This window comes from Chlorocebus sabaeus, chromosome 7 (genome assembly GCF_047675955.1).
Source record: "Chlorocebus sabaeus isolate Y175 chromosome 7, mChlSab1.0.hap1, whole genome shotgun sequence".
In the NCBI taxonomy this organism is placed as follows: Eukaryota; Metazoa; Chordata; class Mammalia; order Primates; family Cercopithecidae; genus Chlorocebus; species Chlorocebus sabaeus.
The window spans coordinates 14,593,769-14,607,709 of NC_132910.1; the positions used below are offsets into that span (position 1 = coordinate 14,593,769).

At 45.8% G+C, this 13,941-nt stretch overlaps 1 protein-coding gene across 8 annotated transcripts in view; it reads right to left on the reverse strand.

Annotated features, from left to right (window-relative positions):
- KIT (KIT proto-oncogene, receptor tyrosine kinase) overlaps nt 1-12,550 on the reverse strand; it is an 82,983-nt gene extending 70,433 nt beyond the window's left edge. For 2 of the 8 annotated variants that reach the window (XM_037989435.2, XM_007998691.3), the window contains exon 1: nt 12,350-12,547. In XM_037989435.2, the coding sequence (XP_037845363.1) occupies nt 12,350-12,416 (67 nt within the window). In that variant the 5' untranslated portion in view covers nt 12,417-12,547. Of the gene's footprint in view, nt 1-12,349 lie in introns of all 8 variants that reach the window. The other 6 variants (XM_007998692.3, XM_007998688.3, XM_007998690.3 and 3 more) reach the window with 5 other exon arrangements.
- Between the last annotated feature and the right edge of the window lie 1,391 nt (nt 12,551-13,941).

Consider the following 13,941-nt stretch of genomic DNA (forward strand, 5'->3'; position numbering starts at 1 on the left):
TGCTGGGATGGAGCTGGTGCTTAGCCCTCTGGAGGGCAGGACTGGTGGCAGGTAGTGAAAAGCGCCTCACAAAGCTTCCCTGACTCCACTCCTGCCCGTCTCCCCCAGCCCCTGAATCTCTTTTTCCTGTTGTTCTAGTTGCCTTCTCTGGCTTTCCTCTTTGTTGAACTGGTGCCCTTGGACCTTCTGCATAACCTTTCTTTTCTCTTTCTTCCTTAACTAACCATAATGTGGAACTGAAATAAGTCTAAATTAAACTGCTTTCTATGAGAGCACCTCAAATTACATCTTTTTTCTTTTTCTTCTTCTTTCTGGACTCCTGGACTTTTCTCTCTCCTGGAGAGAAAAACAATTCACTAAAACATAAGCCTCCAGAGAGGACAAAGACTTTTGCCTGGTATGTTCACTGCTACACCTCTGATGCTTCAAATTTATTCATTTGTGAATAAATCTATGGATTTCTGGTATAAGGTCAGATTAAACATATGAGACAGGACCAAAAGAATGGAGAATGACGCTGTAATGTTAAGTGCCCCCACTGTACGGCCAGAGCTGGTGTTCCCAGTGGCCAGGATGTTGCAAAGCCACTAGCCCCCGTGGGGGACCCACCTCACTTGCAGGCACACACACATGCTCTGAGCCAGCCTCTTTGAAAGGCAGTGGTTCTGAAACCAAGATGATCTTGTTAAATAATATCTCTTGAAAATGCTGGAATGTAAATTGGGCAACACATTCAGATCTACTTAAAAAACTCACAAACCCTTCTACATATGCTGGTTTATTTTAAAAAAGCAAAGGGAGGGGGGTCCTCTTTTATCAAAGTGATGCTTTTTGGTTCGGCTAAAAATGTATATACTATTTCCCAGCAGCACATATACAGACTATACTAAAATAAGTAGAGAAACATTTAAACATTCCAATTAAGTATTTTCATTAACTATCCTAATATATTTTAGGTTAAGAATACTGGCTTAACAATGACAAAAATTCTAAAAACCAGTCCCTGTGGTGTTTTATTAACCAAATAGATATCACCCATTTCTTGAACTGAAAATCTTTCTCAGGTACCTTCTCTCAACATCAGCCACAAAAAGAAAGTCTGCATTGTGAAGGTTAGGATGGCATTGCATTTAAAATACTTTATGAGCCAAAATGTATATCCTTTGAAAAGTACCTGTACTATCTTTACTTCAGTCTTTCCAAGTAGAATTCTCCAGATCTTTTTAACATAGTCTTATTTTTAAGCATGCACTAGCCAAGTAGAATAATAGCCAGCCAACATCTCCTGCCACCTTTCACACTTCTAAAATCTCCAGTAAATATTTTCCCCAGAAGCCAATTGAATCCCGTTCTAGAAATACTTCTTTTCCAATAGAAAGAGACACATTAACTTCCAGAGCTCTTTGTGATAATGCTCTCCTTTGTTCTAACTCTGTCAACTAATTCCTCTGCTTAAGAACCTACGTAGGCCATTATATTTAAATTACTTGGAGTCCCGGAGTTGTTTGGAAGAATTTTCTAACACCCTCTGAAATGAGTTACCTGGGGTAAAGCCAAATGAAGGTAGATATTTTGCCTCACTAAGCAATTTAAAAATACAAGGTAAAGGAGAACCGTTTCACCTTTTTCATTTTCCCTCTTATCTTTTTCTTCTCGGTCAAGAATGAGGCATTCACTACTGGCAAGTGCTATCAGACACGCCTTTTCCTTAAGTGACAGAGTTCTGCCCACCACAAACAGCCGCCTCCTCCTCCCTCCCCAGACTCCCTGGGTTGGGGAGGGCGGCCACCAGTGTGTCCCTAATAGCTTTCTAAAACAGGACTGGGGGGATCCGGGGAAGAATCTCAAAATGTTCCAAACCACACAGGCCCCTTATCAAGGTTTGCAGGCTTGTTTATTGCTGTCTTTGCTTCAATGAATGAACTGACATAAATAAGGTGTATTATTTTGCTAAATATTTAAAATATGCTAATAAGCAAATGAAAGGTCATCTACTGCCACAATCAGAAGTTGAGCCCACAAAATCTCTAATCTTAGCTGGGGTGGGGAAGGTGGGTAGGGAGACGGGAGCAGAATTAGCCTTGGACTTAAAAACAACTAAAAATACATATCTATACTGGATGTGCATTGAACACATTGAATAGGTAATACCTGCGAAAGTGATATCCATACTTTTCCATTTTTAAGTTATTTCTCTGAATAGGCAACTACTTAGCCAGATTAGATTTACAAAACTCTCATCACATATAGAACTGCAGTAAAGACTTCAATTATTGAAGAATAAAAATCCAGGTGCTCTAAAAATTATCCTATCTCATCTCCCACTAGTCTCTACAGACGTTCCGTCGGTGGGAGCAGAGCCTTCTGGCTAACTCTAACCTTTGCTTCTCTTCTTCACATCTTGACCAAATTCCACCCCACTCTTCTAAGATTTAATTCAGGCCCCTATCTTCCTTTGAATTGGCCATTCAATTCAAGAAGTGATGCCTATGTCCTCCAAACCAATGGTAATGAATAGGACCGAATTGTTCATTTAAATCTTATTACAAATCCTGTAACATTGGCGCCTACCCAGGACCATCTTCCTATAGGTCCTAGGCTCCTTAAAGGCAGGGATCCCATCTTAGATATCAATTTCGAAGTGACAGGTATTAGTAAATGTTATCAACCAGTAGCTGCTGAATTGCAATTTCATTTCTACCACCTTCCCCACTGGACCACGGGCTGATCTCAAACGTGCCACTGAGCCATGACCACAAAATGACCAGAGGGAAAGGACAGATGGAAAGGGTAGTCAAGAGTGGTGGGTAACCAATCCACCCCTGAGTAATCAAGAGAAAAGGACTTTGGGAGCCGTCCTTCATCCTTACAGACTGTCTGGCTACGTGCTGCGTTCCAGCACAGCGATTCTTAGGGTAGGGCTAAATGATTAATCGTGGATTTCTGTAGACCTTGAGCTTCCTTTTATTTGTCTTATTTTGACACTCAGTTTAAGCTATCACACAGTACAATTTCTTCTGTGGTTAGATCCCACCACACCTAACAGATCGATAACTCATTTTGAGGTTGTGGGTTCTTTACTGGCTGTTCTCAACATAGCCGAAATTGTGACTATAGTAGTGGATTATGTTAGAATCTAGTCAGCATTTATGAGAAACTCTGCTCCACAGCCAAGGCAGTGAGGAAAGAAAAACGGTTGGTTATTTTCCCATTTCTGAATTATTCCCAAACGATTTCAGGCAGGCCCTTAAAGGGCCATCAAACCAACTGAGTTGGGGAGGACCTAAGAACCATTTCAAAATGACAATTACTTGGTTTTCCTCACAGCTCCAGCAAAGGCCCTATAACCGAATAAAGTCTCTGCCAACTCTTCCAATGAAAGAATTTTCCCATTAAAAAAAAGAATTTCTGGACGGAGTGGCTCACGCCTGTAATCCCAGCACTTTGGGAGGCCGAGGCGGGTGGATCACAAGGTCAAGAGATTGAGACCATCCTGGCCAACATGGTGAAACCCTGTCTCTACTAAAAATACAAAAATTAGCTGGGCATGGTGACGTGAGCCTGTAGTCCCAGCTACTCGGGAGGCTGAGGCAGGAGAATCGCTTGAACCCGGGAGGTGAAGGCTGCAGTGAGCCGAGATCACACCACTGCACTCCAGCCTGGCGACAGAGCGAGACTCTGTCTCAAAAAAAAACAAAAAACAAAAACAAAAACAAATTTCAATTTCCTTCTGGGGCAATTTAAATGACTCTCATTTTGTTCTGCTCTTCACTCACACACTAAAAATATTTTAAAACTGTCATTCACTAAAACTTCCCTCACCTTATCTTCTCCAGGCTTAATAAATCCAATTTCTTTAAGTTGCCTTCAAAGGACCTATTTCCCAAAGCTTTCATCAATTCTGTGTCCTCCTCTATACCCAATGTGGCCATTTTATTCTGAGAAAAACAAAAAACATACCTTCAACATGGCCTAATGCGGAGAAGAATCCAGGATTCTCTTCCTAGTATACACTTTTCATGAAAACTTACTTTTCACCGTATGACTGGTTCACAGTTAACACACCATTCTTTATAATCCCCAATGCTACCATAATATTATAGAGTCATGTTCTGTGACTTTGGGGTTTAGTTTTATTTCTTACAGAGACCTGACCCTAAAAAGAATTTCACTGACATCTTCCCTCCGTGTCTGTGAAACTGAGTTTCAAGAAAATGCAGCTCACAAATAATCAATGAACAAACAGCAGAGTCCAACATCATATTCTCTCCCTCAAATAGGCCACTCCTCCTGGCTTTATTTCCACTAATTCCATAGTACCGACATTACTCTCAGTTACCTACACCCATGATAATTCCAGTTCTCCTTCCCCTCAGTCTCAACAGTGCCTGATGAAGGTGCCCATAAATAGTCCGAGTGAGTGAAGACCTGCACCTTTATCCTCCTCTTGTGTCTTAAAGGCACTTTCTTTCCAAAGCATGCACCCTAATACCCAGGTCCTATACCCCTTCACCCAGAGATAATCTAAAGAGCCCATCTTCTCCCCAGCTCCCCAACACATAACTCATAGCCATGAATTTAACGCTCCTAAACAGTCTCCACAAAAAATCTCCCTTAGATACTTGTATGCAAATATTCATTACAGCATTGTTTGCAACCCAAATGTCCATCAAAGGAGGAATAGGTAAACAGAATGTGATCTATACATACAATGGAATATTTTTCAGTCTTAAAAACGAAGAAAATTCTGACTTATACTACAACAGGGATGAACCTTCAGGATGTTATGGTATGGTACGTGAAATAAACCAGTCAAAAAAAAAAACCAGACAAATTCAGTATGGTTCTGCATTTACGAGGTACGTGGAATAGTCAAATTCAGAGACAGAAAGTAGAATGGTGGTTTTCAGAAGCTGGGGGAGGGAGAGGGGAGCTGCTCTTTAATAGGTACAGAATTTCAGTTTTGCAAGATGAAAGTGTTCAACAATGTGAATGTACTTAACACTATTGAACTATACATTTAAAGATGATTAAGGTAGTAAATTTCACATTATGTATGTTTTACTATTTAAAAAAATAAAATAAAATAAAATAAAATAAAATAAAACAGGCCAGGTGTGGTGGCTTACACCTGTAACCCCAGCATTTTGGGAGGCTGAGGCTGGGGGATCGCTTGAGCTCAGAAGTTCGAGACTACTCTCTACAAAAAATAAATTTAAAAAATTAGCCGGATGTGGTGGCACACGCCTGGGGTCCCAGCTACCCAGGAGGCTGAGATGAGAGGGTCATTTGAGTTCAGGAGGTGGAGGCTGCAGTGAACCATGATCGTGCCACTGCACTCCAGCCTGGCAACAGAGCAAGACCCTGTCTCATAAATAAATAAATGAATAATAAAAACAGACCCTCCCTTAGTCTTGGTTGCCCACAGCAAGGGAGTGTCCAAGTTTTAAGGCAGGGCTTGGCCTCTGGCCTCGTCAGACTATTGAAACAGGTTGGGGAGTGTGTCTAACTGGACAGAATGGTGGTATAGGCAGCCCTGGACTAGTAAGCAAAGCCTGGGGGGCCACTCCTCGGTCAAGTTCACCTTAGCCTTGACTTCAAAGCCTTCTTCATAACCTAGACCAAACTCAGCACTAAATACACATTCCCTCCATGCTCCTTGAGGCTAATAAGAGGAGTCTTACCTTCCCAGCCAATTCCCTACCTCCAGCCATCATACCAAAAGAAAGGTTTGATAATCCTCAAGTAAGATCCTAATGCCTTGCTCCATGTACTGCAGTTTTTTCCAGCTGAAGCCACAACTATACTGCCCTCTTCCTTTAAGGTTCAGAAATTAATCTCAAATATTATCTCCTATGTGGATGTTTTTACTGATTCCTGATCTCTATTACCTGCCCATCAAGATTTAAGCTCATCTCCTTGAAAATCCTGCCCAGAGCACTTTGCACGTAAGACAACCAAATTCTACTTCAAATCAGGGGCTGTGCTCTTGCCCTGGCCCTCCTCCACCCCCAGCCTGTAACGGAGGACCAAGGCATGGGGATTGATAAGCCTGTTAAACTGAATCCAAAATGTTTACTGAGCATTTATTATGTTCAAAACTTAGTATAAGTGCTGGAGAATAGGAAAGATGTTAAACTAATACTTACTGAACATCAACCACTGTGTCTAGCCTGGGGCAATGGCCAAGTTCAGCTTGGTCCTTGAACTCCTAGACAGAGCAGTCAAGGAAAAGCTCCTCGACTGCCTACATGAACTTACTCACCTAGAGAAAATGGCCACTTGCAGATATTCCCCCCATCTAAACTTTTATCAAGAAATTTGTATCTCTTTTGGTGGAAAGTAACCCAAGAATACAGCTAAACAAAGGGCCAAGCATATAAATATGCATTACCACTAATTGCAGTATATTAATTAAATGTAACAACTTCATCTTAATATGAAAAAAAAAAAACCACTCTACATATTCTATTTACACATTTTCAACGTTTTCTAAGAGGCAAAGCTGAAAGGGGAACATAAGAAAATCAGCCCGATAGTGGAGTCCACACACTTCCTCTATGAGGGGCACTGTGCTAAACATATTACATGCAGAATCTCATTTAATCCTCACAGGGGCCCTATGTCATCATCTCCATTTTACAGATGAGGAAATGAAGCTTAAGGAGAGGTTAAGTGTCTTGTCCCAGAGCACACAGCAGGGAAGAGGCAGAACTGGAATAAAAATTCAGGGTGTCAATTTCCGAGCCCAAGCTCATAATTAACTGATGCCACATGTCCTGAATAATAATTTGGCTTAAACCTTAAATTTTGCAAAAATGTTGAAAACCTGTCAGAAAGGTATGCATGGGAAGATGTCTAACAAGTGTGTCATAACCAAAATGTAAGCATGACAGTTAAAACATAAGATGAATGGGAAAAGTACCAGACACAAATGTTTCTGTTGAAGAAATCTTATAAGATGTGTAGTTTGTTTTTTTTCCCCCCCAGAGAAAGAAAAAGTTCAAGATCTATTCAATCTCTAAGACTAGATATTTCCTCTTATCAAAAGCTAAATAAAACAAGACCAAAAAAATTAAAGTTTATTTTTAAAACTGTCGGCTGGGCAGGGTGGCTCATGCCTGTAATCCCAGCACTTTGAGAGGCCGAGGTAGGTGGATCACCTGAGGTCAGGAGTTCGAGACCAGCCTGGCCAACATGGTGAAACTCTGCCTCTACTAAAAACACAAAAATTAGCCAGGCATGGTAGTGGGTGCCTGTACTCCCAGCTACTAGGGAGGCTGAGGCAGGAGAATCACTTGAACCCGGGAGGTGGCGGTTTGCAGTGAGCAGAGATTACGTCATTGCACTCCAGCCTGGGTGACAAGAGCAAAACTCAATCTCGAAAACAAACAAAAAAACTGTCAAGTTCATATTTACTGCTACCCATGCTCAAGAATCATAGAGAAGTAGTCAAGTTCTATATATACCTGAGGCATTCACTCATTTATTAGGTGCCTATCCCATCCCAAACCCTGTGCTAAGAACCTTTACAAATATCTGTAAGGCCAGGCGCAGTGGCTCATGCCTGTAATCCCAGAACTTTGGGAGGCAGAGGTGGGCGGATCACCTGAGGTCAGGAGTTCAAGACCAGCCTGGCCAACATGGTGAAACCCCATTTCTACTAAAAATACAAACATTAGCCAAGCACAGTGGCAGGTGCCTGTAATCCCAGCTACTCAGGAGGCTGAGGCAAGAGAATCGCTTGAACCCGGGAGGCGGAGGTTACAGTGAGTCAAGATTGCGCCATTGCACTCCAGCCTGGGCAATTGGGCGAGACATTTTCTTAAAAAAAAAAAAAAAAAAAAAAAAATCTCTAATTTTTAGGGCAATCATCTTAAAAGAGGGGGCATTATTCCCATTTTAGGGACAATAATAATTCCTGTTTTACAGATGATAATTATGGCTAACACATATTGAGCCTCTACTATGAGGCACCATTCCAAAAGTTTTACATGTAGCAACACATTGACCAGCACAGAGAGGTTAAGTAATTTGTCAAAACTCACAGAGCTAATAAGTGGCAAAACTAGGATGGACAATGAAAGCTCAAAAAGGTTAAGCAATTTGCTCTAAGGCCACCGAGCTGTCAGTCATGAAGCCATCAGACCAACACAAGGTAGGCAGGCCTGTGCTCCTCCCACTTGTCATCTGCCTGGTTCCAGGGGCATATTTGGATTCCTGCACTCACCATTGCCCAGTGAGAAATGCCTAAGGGATGGCAGGCCCTAGAGCCTAATGCAACCTGAAGAGCACAGGCCTCATCTGCAGGAGCCATGACCTATAATTCTTAAAGAGGAGACATAAATAGAAATCTTTTTTAAAAAAAATCTCTAGATTGCTTAATACTGCCTCAATGTTTTCTGAAAAGCATCATGTAGGCCAAAGAAAGCATGTCTCCGCGGGCTATCAGATTACAACTGCTCTTTACTTATTAAGAGTCTTAGGTCAAAAGATGAGCTACATGATCATGTCCAAAAAATGTCAGAAATCAGAGCTGCTGCGCCAAGCCGACTCAACTCAATTCCTCTCTACATACAACAAAGATTTACACTGGATTTGCCCTCCAGGCAAACTTTTACCTCCTCTAACTCACCCCGAGGCCTTCCTCATTCTGGATTTATAGCTGTGGCAATATCTATTCAAGTTACCAAAACTGCACATGAAATCTGCATATTTGGATTCCTGCAAATGTCATTTAATCTCAACTTTTAAAAGTTACCACACATTAATGCAGCAAAAGAAAGCACTTCCCATATCCTAGCCTGCCAACTCTTCAACTAAATTCATTCTGAAGAAAATGCTGCCACAGCCTTGACCACTACTTTGAAGGGGTTCCCACACTGCAGTCCAGCTCTGAGAATTCCGCTAGAGACACCGAGGTTCATTTCCTTGTGTCCTTCTTTAATCAGCTGGAAGAGACTCAAGGAAATGAGTCAAAACCCTAAGGGTAACTTTGAAGGGCTGTCAACAACAGCAGCACAATTCATCACCACAACAACATCTGTACATAAATGTGCTCCAAGGGAAGCCCGCACAATACTTGGCACATTTCTGACGAGAATTTCTTTTGGGAGAAAAAATGGCTTTGGATGGTATATTGTCGTTATTTCTCACCGTGCTATCCAGGGTAAATAGCCAATGGCATCAGCCATTATTGGGGGTGTTCTCTTTTACACCTATGCACAAGACCATTTTTATGTTTTGGAGTGGGAGATGAATTTTTAACTGGCGTGCATCATCATTTTAGAAATAGCTTACCTTCATTTCTGAGGGATGCTAACTAAAATGAGACAGCTAACAACTAAGCCAGCATACCACAGGGTCAAATGCCTACAACCCTTCCTCCAAGCTAAAATTTAATTAATCCTCCCTCCACAAATACTCCCCTTTCATAAGACACCCAATTCTAAATATTTTTCACCAAAATTGGGAAGGCAGTGACATTGGCCATTCTGCATTCCCAGAACTTCCAACAATCCCTGGCACATAGTAAAAACGCATTAAATATTTTTGAATGAGTCTTACTACAGATTCTGGTGAATCATGTGAATGGTTATAGAGCTGGGCACATAGAGCCAATCTCATCAGGCTTCACCACTGATGACTTGGCGCTTATCCTTAGCCAGTTTCTCCAGCTGTAAAATGTTAGGGGTAATAATAATACTACTTCCTAGGCTCATTGAGACTAGTAGAAATAGCAGGTAAAGCCCCAAGCAACAGGCCTGGCACACAGTTTCCAACTGAAGAGCAACAACTATGTATAACACACATGTCATACAAAATTTTAGGCCCATTAGAAAGCATGCTATAAATGCACAGCATACATTATTTAGAGAGTCATGAGGAAAAAATATGGGGATGAGTGGGGGAAAAAACAGAATAGGGATAAATGAATTATCTGGGATATTTATTTGGGACATTTCCAGCAGGATAATAATTTAGACTGCCTTGCATCCAGCTGCTGAGAATGACTCCAGCCTCACACCTGCAGGAATGAAGCGGGGAAGGTATGATTCACCATTCCTTGCAGCTTCATCCTGTTAGGCACAGGAGCTGTAATACTGGGGTGGTGGTGGGGGAGGAGAAGAATGACGGTTAGGACAAAGTGGGCACCTCCTAGCCCTCAAACGGCAATGCAGAGGAATATATGGGAATTGAGGGGTGGGAAGCATAAGCCACAGCTCCTTGCTGCAGCCAGGGGCAGACCGGTCAGATGCACCCATACTCCATGAGGTCCCCTTGAGCAGGAGAGGCAGAGGAATGTCAAAGAGGCAGACAGGGACCGGGGGAATAGTTGAAAAGAGTGCTGAGTCTACACTCAGAACATTGGAGGAGAATTCTGGACCCAAAGGATCCTTCATGATGCAGATGCCTCCTTGTACTCTGGAGGACACTGGGTTCCCCAGAATTTAAGCAACCTGCCTTAAGCAACCTGCCCAAGGGCACGCAGCCAAGAAATGGCAGAGAAAAGGAGAACCCAGGGGACAGATCAAGGCTTTGTCGTTACACCACACTGCCCCCCCAGGAGACAGACCTTAAAATTCCCTTTGCCAAAAATCTATTGGGAAGAAGAAAACCATTGATTCTTTTAATTTTGTAAAAGGGAGATATTCGATGTGGTCTTTCTAGTCTCCTACTGGGGTCTAGTTCACATACCTTAACTGATATTAAAAAGGTCAAGGCACAAAAACATAAAGACCAGATGTGTTGTTTTAAGCTAGGTGATCAAATCCTCCAGGGAATCTGAACACGCCCTCGTGACCCCTGCTGACCCCTCCTGCTGCACAGGGGTCCAGATGCAAGGCCTCTCTGCCCCCACAGGAAAGCCCCCACAATAGTTACAAGACCAGGACGCGGGAGACTGCGCCTGGAGACTTTATAGAGAAACTGACCAGTAGTAGACAGTCTCACAACCGTTCATTGCGCCGCTTCCTTTCAAGCGCTTGATTCCAGTTAAGACTCACTTTCTATCCTTACACCATCAAGGTAACCTTAAAGGTTTGTTTTAAAAATGACCTGGGAGAGAGCAGGGCTTCAGGAGTGAGCTGGGCGACCTGCACTCGCGCGCACCAGCGACACCTAGAAAAAAGGGAACGAGGCAGAAATCTGACCGAGGGGCTCCAGCAGCCTGCAAATCCTTCACCTAAGACCCAAGTTCCCGCGCGGATATATCTGGTTTTTTGTTATAGCTTTAAGAACTGAGTAGGATTTGCAGAAAGTTCCACTCCATCTCCCACCCCACCCCCAGGCAGCCCTGAAGTATAGATGTCCCCTCCCCGGGGACAGGGAGGCGGGCGGTCACTAATCTCAAAAATTTCCGAAGAAAACAGGACCTGCGAATACAGGTCGCAGACACCGGGACTACGGGCTTCCAGAGCCCGCCAGGCAGGCCGGGCACACTGGCCGGCGTGCTAGGCAGCCGGGATCAGGGCACGCATAGTCCCAGCACGCTGTCCCTTGCCTTCCCGGAGCAGGCGGCAAACGCAGCCTCCAGCCGCCCCGGAGCGCGTGGCAGGAATGAAACGGCGCCGCGGCCGAAAACGACGAGCACAGGATATACGAAAGCAAAAAGTCTGCAACCTAGCGGCTGCTTTCCACACGCCCTGCCCAAGTTGTCCCTGTACCCACCACCTCCAGGCTCGCGGGAGTCCGGCCCCACAGCCACACGCCGCGCACTCCCAGAGCAAAACCCTAACCCGGAGGCGGGGAAATCCGCAGGCTTCGATTCGTCTCCACGGGTGGCGCCGTGAGCAGAGGCGGCAGCGGGTCGGTCCCCAGCTCTGGGCACAAAGAGCGCCTGCGGTTGGAAGGCAGCAGCCGCAGAGGAGAGAAAGGGCTCTCTAACTTTGCCCTCCGCGCGGCGGAGAACCTGCAGGCAGGTCCTCCTGGGCACCGGTCACACACACGCCAACTTTTAACAAAAGGAAGCTGCGGCCGCGCCTCGCACGGCCAGAGAAGGCGCTCGGTGGGAACCCCTGAGCCCCTCGCCTCCGCCCCCCGCGCAACCTCGGCACAAAAGCCACCCCAAACTCGCACGCAGCCTGCAACCTCGCTCACGCCTAACCTCCCCTCGCTGTCCCCATTCCCGAAGAACCCACCACTAGCAGCTGGCGTCTCCTCGCGCAGGTGAGCGAGGCAAGGCGCAGGAGAGTCCGAGGGACACCTGGAGTCTCCCCCGGAGACTGGAACGCACGGGCACTGAGGGCCCGCAGTCCTCTCTCCAGATGCACTCCGGCGTGTACCACCCTCCCGGGCACAGGCTTCGCCGAGGAGTCGCACGGTCGGGGTGCCAGCCGCGGTGACCCACCTGTCTGGACGTGGAGCAGGAAGAGCAGAACGCAGAGAAAATCCCAGGCGCCGCGAGCGCCTCTCATCGCGGTGGCTGCGCTGGGATCCGAGCTCTGGTCCACGTTCCAGCTCTCGCCCAAGTGCAGCGAGCGCGGCAAAGCCGAGCCCCCAGAGCCGAGAGCGCCGAGCAGCAGCCCCTCCTCCCAGCGCCCTCCCTCTGCGCGCCGGCCACGCCCCTCCTCGCCTCCCCTCCCTCGCGCCCGCCCGGGTCTCGCTCCTTCCCGGCGGCGTATGGCCCCTGCTCTTTCGACGTGTTAATGCCGGGGGGCTGTGCCCACGGGGAGGAGGAGGGCGCGCGCGCGCCCTAGCTCCCAGCTCTTGACCCCGGAGCCCCTTTCTCTCCACCTCTCCACCCCTGGGATGTGGTCGGCTCGCCCGAGGCCGTTCCCGGACCAAAGAGGTGCTGCCCGCTCGCTTTGTGAAGCTGGGCACCACGCGCACGTTAGGGCACGGGCCCGCCACCTGCCAGGTGCTCCCCAGACAATAAAGGACGGCTGCCCGCCCCTCCAGCACGTTCGGGCGGGAGGAGGCTGGACGCCGCTGCTGGTGGAGGTGACACGGGGATGGGGAGGGGAGCGTTAGGAAATTGAGCCCCGACATTACCCTCCAGGCCTGTTAGGAGCGCGTGGCACCGCGGTAAAGGCTGAGCCCCGCTTAGCTAATTGTTTCTGCTCAGTTTCTCCACCTGCTTCGTAACCTGTAAGAATACAGTGGGTTCCTATTGGTCGGCGTGGCCTCCGCCCAAGAAGCCCCTGCCGGGACTTGTGTGGAGATTGGGGCGGTGAAGTGGGGAGGGGCGCGTTGCAAAGTTTGCTCTGGGAGCCCAGGTTTTCATACACATTTCCGCCTCTGCCCCCAACGCTGCCAACCCCAGTAATGATTTATCTGCCTCTGTATCAGACGACAGTTTTAGGGCTAGGGATCCCTGTGTTCCTCTTAACTGCCCTTGCCGGTCCCAGGAGCAGAATAAAAGTACAATGATTCTCTTAAGCCAGATTTCACTGCCCAGAAAGTGCTTTACCCACAGTCTCATGGTGGATCTTTGAACGGAAAGCAACACGGTATCTGTATAGGGGTTAATAGTTCTTTCCCACACCGACTCTTCTTTTCATGCTCACGATAACAGCTTTGTGAGGAGGGTAGAGCAGGTGTGTTTATTATTGTAGTGAGGGAAGACCCAGGGCTTGAACCCTTATTTGAAGACCTACTCCAAGAAAGATGAGCTTTCCCTATGGATTCTGATAAACTAAAAAGACGTCCCTCCTGAGAGCTTAAGAATGGAAAATAAATGGCAGATGCCCATGAGAAAAAGGGATAGAACAGATACACCTAGACTCTTCTCTGAAGTATCATCCAAAATTTATAGTTGCCCAGCTGCCCCACTTCATTTAATGTTGAAAGCTCTCCTGTTGTTTAATAGTGTGAGGACCCAGGTTGATGTAAGAAAAATGATTTTTAAAGTTAATCACTTAAAAATTATCAGTACTAGAGGATGATCAAATGATCAATGTGTATAATTGCTTCTCTTTAAATGTAAGTATTTATATACTC